This window comes from Onychomys torridus, chromosome 10, assembly GCF_903995425.1.
Source record: "Onychomys torridus chromosome 10, mOncTor1.1, whole genome shotgun sequence".
In the NCBI taxonomy this organism is placed as follows: domain Eukaryota; kingdom Metazoa; phylum Chordata; class Mammalia; order Rodentia; family Cricetidae; genus Onychomys; species Onychomys torridus.
In genome coordinates, this window is record NC_050452.1 from 37413694 (window position 1) to 37419693 (window position 6000).

The 6000-nt window shown below is 46.9% G+C and overlaps 1 protein-coding gene across 1 annotated transcript; it reads right to left on the reverse strand.

Moving 5' to 3' along the window:
- Window positions 1–6: 6 nt before the first annotated feature.
- Window positions 7–5738, reverse strand: Slc10a4 (solute carrier family 10 member 4). The gene is made up of 3 exons (XM_036201340.1): window positions 4982–5738; window positions 4097–4307; window positions 7–824 (listed from the first exon to the last, which is right to left on the reverse strand). Exons 1-3 carry the CDS (start codon window positions 5569–5571, stop codon window positions 312–314), a joined length of 1314 nt encoding a protein of 437 aa, XP_036057233.1. The 5' UTR covers window positions 5572–5738; the 3' UTR covers window positions 7–311.
- Window positions 5739–6000: the final 262 nt, after the last annotated feature.

A 6000-nucleotide genomic window follows, 5' to 3' on the forward strand; every position in this document is an offset into this window, starting at 1 on the left:
ACATTTCCAACCCCATTCTTCTAATACAGTGCTTATCTGTAGCAACGGTGGTGGGAATGGTAAAAACCACACAGCACACTTAACCAGAGGAGGTGCACGTTAGCTGACCCAGGTGCAAGCAATATTGGAACACTGGTAATTTATAAAAACACATGATTAATACTGAGACAACATTACAGCAGGAAGATCAAATCTGTGACATGAAATGTAAACCCATCTTTATCCTGGATGTGAACCATATATGAGCTACCACAGGTCGTAAACCGGAACTGATAATTCAGCCAAGTGGAGGCTCCTACGCATCTCCACGTTCAGAGGGAGGTCTGGGTAGTTTCCATCACTCCGAGGTCATCTGTTCCCACTGTGCCATAGGAGGTGTCTGCCATTTCCTCTTCTTTCAGTTTCTTATAAGAAATATCTGTGTCTTCGTCTTCATCTAGGGGATCTCGCTTGTGCAGTATCTCACTTCCATACATTTTGTATATTAAAACCAACACCCCTGCTTCTGCGGACTGGAAAAGGGCATAAAGCAGAGGAAACATGTACATACTTCCTATGAAGCGTGGTGGGAAGGCCAGTTTGAGGATGGCGGTACAGAGCTGCACATTCTGACTTCCTGTTTCCAGGCACACAGTCCTCTTGCAGTTGGGTGGGAGATGGAAGAGAGTAGCTAAGCCATAGCCCGAGGCATAGCCCGCCAGAGGCATAAAAATGGCGATCACATAAACGGATGCCGGGATGGTTGCCAGCAGTTCAGGTCCCAACATGGTGCCAGTCAGTATGAAAAGAACCACCAGAGTCACTAGCAGAGACCACAGGGAAACCTGATAAGAGAAAGTAGATAGGCAGACTATTAGCAATGCCATCATCGAGGAGGAATTCAGGCAAGGGGGTGGTGGTACCTCCCACACAAAATGGAGGTCATTGACAGAGTACACCCAAAGGCTGGAACTCCATGTTAGACGGAATTGCTCAGGGGCGTGGCCTGATATCCAGTGACAATTTACTTTCTCTGAGCTCTGGCCTTTGCCTTGAATGGGGCAATATGAGAACAGTCTACTCCTTCTAAAGTCTTTCAAATGGTAAACCAGGGATCAGGGGATGGTTACTGTTTTTAGGCAGACTGTCACTCAGCCTCTTACCCTAGGTCTTACAACCTTCAGTACTCTGCATATATGTTTAATTTACTGGCGTGCCTCTTTAAAATGGAGCCCAAGGACTAGACTGGACAATTTAATCTTTACCTCTCCTGAATCCTGTGCTTCCCACATGAAATTAGCTCTCATTTTACATGCAATAAAAGGCTGTTAAGTTTACACTGAACATTAACTTAGTTTAGGATATTTTTAACTTTCAACGTATAGTTCTAAAGATGGCCAGCAATCTGGAAAAGTTATCAAAAATGTAAGTGTAAGATATGATGAATTCTTTGTAATTCTGCAACTCTACTCTTTCATTTGTCCATGAAAAAAAAATCTCCTAAATTTCTAAAGATTATTAGGAAGTATTTCAGTAGGGAGGTTCTAGGTATACTGCACCTCTAGGTTGGGTAAAATGGGTAAAAAACCTCTCGGGGTTCCGACTGGAAATCTAAAAATGTCGATAGTCCCCTTCAGATAGGTAGTTCCGGTGTTCTTTTCCCCTGGGGTGTGAGGGCCCTATCGATCCAAGAAAGCTGAGGAGTAAATTCTGCCTCCCTGAAGAGTGTATGAGAGGGGCATCATTCGGGAGTTTCTGCATTGACATGTACTTGATGCTCTTTTGAAAATACTTAAAATTGAGTCAGGCAGTGGTGGTGCACCCCTTTAATCTCGGCACTCGGGAGGCAGAGGCAGGTAGATCTCTGAGTTCAAAGCCAGCCTGTTCTACAGAGTGACTTACAGGACAGCTAGGGCTACATAAAGAAACCCTGTCTTGGGAATTTTTTTTTTAATTGATCTAGGCTGATCAGAAATTCTACTCTAAAGATACTGAAGTAATTTCCTAAGGTCTATAAAAATATGTGCACAGCTGGCAGAGAACTATGACAAATCAACACTTTTATTATGTTTCCAAGTGTATCATATTGAAAGCACCGGCAGGAATTCCAATTCTTCATTCTGAGGAGTCTGCCGACAAAATTCCTTTAAGCAATTTAAAATAAGAAGAAAGAAAAGATGAAAAGCCGTATGGGTGGGCATTGAGATGGAAGGCTCATTTTAAGTGTTTGCAAAAGCTTCCTGATTATGCTAGCCTCGTCTCTCCAGTGAGGCCAACTCACCGAAATTGTCTTATTTAACACATTTCCTCTATTTGTAGAGCACAATTCCTCATCGACTGTCTTGCTCCTGGAGTTCCTTAACTTTCATGATAAGTGCCATTGGATTAATAATAAAACAGTGGCTGATGGTACCTAACTGCATCTCCAGACCATCTCTGGAGATACTGTCGACATATAATTAGGTGTTTCTTATACTCTATAGTGGTTACTGTACAGGATTTCTTTCACTTAGAGCTAGATCTGTGCACAGAATTGAACCCTCTGTCTCTGACTAGGGAAAGTTGGCTCCTCTGTGTAAATAGAAAGTAAGTTCATAAAAGGAAAACAAAAAAGTTTCTATATTCCAAAGTCTCCATAACTATGACACTGAAATGGCTTTTTTTTCTTGTCTAAAGAAACTTGTCTTGCATATTAGTTAGTTGTGTGTTTTGGTTAGCTTACTTCCTAAAATGAGCATTTTTGTTTTTACCTTCTTACACTTTTCAAAAGAAGTAAAATGAATATTTTCTGGTCTACTACTAGAAAGTATATGTTGATAAAATATCCATTTTAAAAATAAAACAATGGGTGTTGGAGATTTAGCTCAGTGGTAGAGCATTTGCCTAGCAAGGGCAAGGCCCTAGGGTCAGTCCTCAGCTCCGAAAAAATTTAAAAAAATAAAAATAAAACAATGTTAGAAATATTCCCTAATAATAGTAATCCTTCATCATTTCATAGTTTGAAAAACCATATAAAATAATGCAACAGGGAAGGAAAAGGATACATAGGTTTAGAAATGACAATGTCATTTACACTACCCAGGACCCAGTTTTATTTTGTGCTTTGAGACCAACATTTTGTTATATTCTATTATATTGACACACTATCCTGCTAATTTCAACTTTTTTAATTAAGAAGATATTTAAGGGTAGCTATTACAGGTTTTGCTTCCTCAGAATTAGAGTTCCACTTGAAACTATATTAATGCACTGTAAAATGTTTTGAAATAACTTTATTTAACCTGCTCTGAATTTTAGTCCTGTTCAGTTAGTGGGAAATGCTTGACATTTTGTTGTTTTGTTTTGTTTTTTTTGTTTGGAGATAGGTTATCATTATGCAGCCCTGGCTGTCCTGGAACCCACTATGTAGACCAGACTGGCCTTGAACTCACAGAGATCTGCCTGCTTCTGTCTCTCAAGTGCTTAGATTAAAGGCCTGCGCCACTATGCCCTGCAGTGCTTGCCATTTGATTGCATTGTGTCCCTCGTGAGTCTATCCCCAGTATGAGTACTAACAGATCTCTACACTATTGTTAATTTTCAAACGTGGTAGAGCAGTGGTTCTCAACCTTCCTAAGGCTGTGACCCTTTCATACAGTTAGTTCTTCATGTTGTGGTGATCCCCAACCATAAAATTATTTTCATTGTTACTTCACAGTTGTAATTGTGCTGCTGCTACTACTACTACTATGAATCGTAATGTAAAAAAAAAAAAAAATTTTGGAACTAGAGATTGGCTAGGGGGTCGCGACCCACAGGTTGAGAAACAACGTCAAAGGGGTTCTCTTGCTTTGTAATCTAGAATGGTTTCCAAATCCAGCCCTCCTGTGTCAGCCTCTGAGAGCTGGGATTACAACCTGCGCCTTTCTTCCCAACTTTGGCTGTAACTTAATTAGATCTATTAGCCCACTGAGGACATTAGACTTGTCATTAATTATCCTTTGTCAGATAAACTTGTTAAGTGTGTCCCTGAAAGTCCTTTGTTCCCTTCCCTGCTTTCCAAACCTCCTAGCTTGTCAGCTCCTCTCCAGAGACTAGACTCTAGGTGGGTGCCACTGGAAGGGAAGAGAGACCTTACCTTCACGATGTAGTCTGCCACGCGGTTGTACTTGTAGCGGATGAAGACGCCCAGCCCAATAGGAATGAGGGTGCTGCACAGAGTCAGGGTGACCGCCCCTAGCGGGAGCAATTGCACCAGAGGGGTATTGATCCAAGCCCGGCTGTAGATCCAGAGGCAGAGGGGCATCAACACCAGGGCCAGAAGCGTGGAGGAAATGGTCATGATGATGCTGCAAAAAAGTGTGAACGGAAGTCAGAAGGGCTCTGAGCCAAAGAGCCTGCCACGTCTTTCCTTACCTGTGACTTAGAGGGGAAGGGAGCTGGGGGCACTGCAAGCCGCAGGCTTGAGGTCTGCCGAGAATCTCTTTGACCCTTCCATAAAAGAAACACGAAGCCCAGGCAAGACAATGACCCAGGATCCAGGACCCAGGACGGCTGCCCCGGGCTTCATAAAGCCTGGAAACAGATTGATTCTGAGGACAAGAAACCTTTTCTTTTAATCCTACCAAATGCCCTGCAACGCTGAAACTGGTGGGTGCCACTTGCTGGGTTAAATTCAATTATGTTGCAGTCTCGATGAGATTACTTTCTTCATGGGACTACAGTGCTGATTTGCTTTTTGCATTTCCGTTCAAGTCCTAGCTTCAGACTTCTCTCTTCTCTTTGCCTTCCCATTACTAGAGACATGAGCTGACCTTCCAGAGCTATGCCAGAAATCCCAGGGCTGTTAAGCAGCTAGGTCTGGGTCAAAATCTTCCCCTCATTGACACCCAAGCCCTAAGTGTCCGCCAGGATTTCATCTTCCTCCTCTTTATCCTTCCCTCCTCAGGGTTTCATCCCAAACAGCTCCACACATCCCTCTTGCTGTGAACTCTGAGGGTTTGGGGTGAGAAAGAGACCATACCTGAGGTTCATGTCACCGTCCACCAGCAGGGACATCAGGTTGGAGAGATTTCCACCGGGACAGCAGCCACATAGGAGTACCGCCACCGCGGCCACCTCATCCAGCTTGAAGATGAGAGCCAGCAAGAAGGCCAGCAGCGGCAGGAAGCCGAACTGGCAGAGCGCGGCCAGCAGCGCGCCCACGGGCCGCCGGACGTGTGCCCCGAAGTGGTTCACGTCCACGGTGCAGCCCAGGCCCAGCATGGTGATGCACAAGGCGGCTCCCACGAACACGTTCAGCCCGTGGTTGAGCGGTGTGTCCCAGAACGGGGGCTCGTGGGGGACCCAGGGCCGGGGGAAAGCGGAGGAGCCCTGGCCGGCCACGCCACCGGCGAGGCTGCTGCTCGTGGGCTCTGGGGTCCGGCTCGGCCCGGGGCTGAAACCCATGCTCGCACTCGGAGCGAGACTGAGCCCGGGGCCGGGGCTGGAGGCGGCAGTGAGCGGCGACAGGGTGCCGGTGCTCGGGCTGCTGGCGTTGGGCGACAGGGTGAAGTTGTCCGGCAGCAGCGAGGACGGGTCAAGGAGCAGGGTGGCGTTGTCCAGGCCGTCCATGGCGCGGTGGCCGAGGCGCGCACTGCGGGGTCTGTCCCCCGGCTGCGCCTCCTCCCTCGGTCCTGCGGGCCCCGCCACCCGTCTGTCTGGTCAGGCGTCCCCGCAGCGGCGTCGGTGCGGCGAGCCGGTCCTCGCTCCCGTGTGCATGCCGCCCGGCGGCTGGCACTGAGCACCGCGCAGCCCGCGCCCTGTCGCTGCCCGCGCCACAGGCCCCGCCCTGCCGCCCGGTCCCCCTCCTTTTAATCACAGCTAAGTGGTTCTGTACCAGCGCAGCCAGGGGCGGAACAAAGACCCGACAAAGCCCAAGAGGGCGGAGGAGACCAGGCCGGGCTGCCCATCACATTCTCTGATGGCCCTCCCTCTTTTTCTTTTTCTTTCTTCAAATATTTTTTTCTACCTCAGATGTTAAATTTGAACATGAAGTCCCAA

Bases quoted from the DNA above. Each gene is read 5' to 3' on its own strand.
- Slc10a4 (XM_036201340.1), bottom strand. From the start codon at position 5,571: ATGGACGGCCTGGACAACGCCACCCTGCTCCTTGACCCGTCCTCGCTG. The intron at 4,308-4,981 runs GTATGGTCTCTT...ACTTTTTTGCAG, and splicing joins GACGGTGACATGAACCTCAG to CATCATCATGACCATTTCCT. The intron at 825-4,096 runs GTAAGGTCTCTC...TTCTCTTATCAG, and splicing joins TGGCAGACTACATCGTGAAG to GTTTCCCTGTGGTCTCTGCT.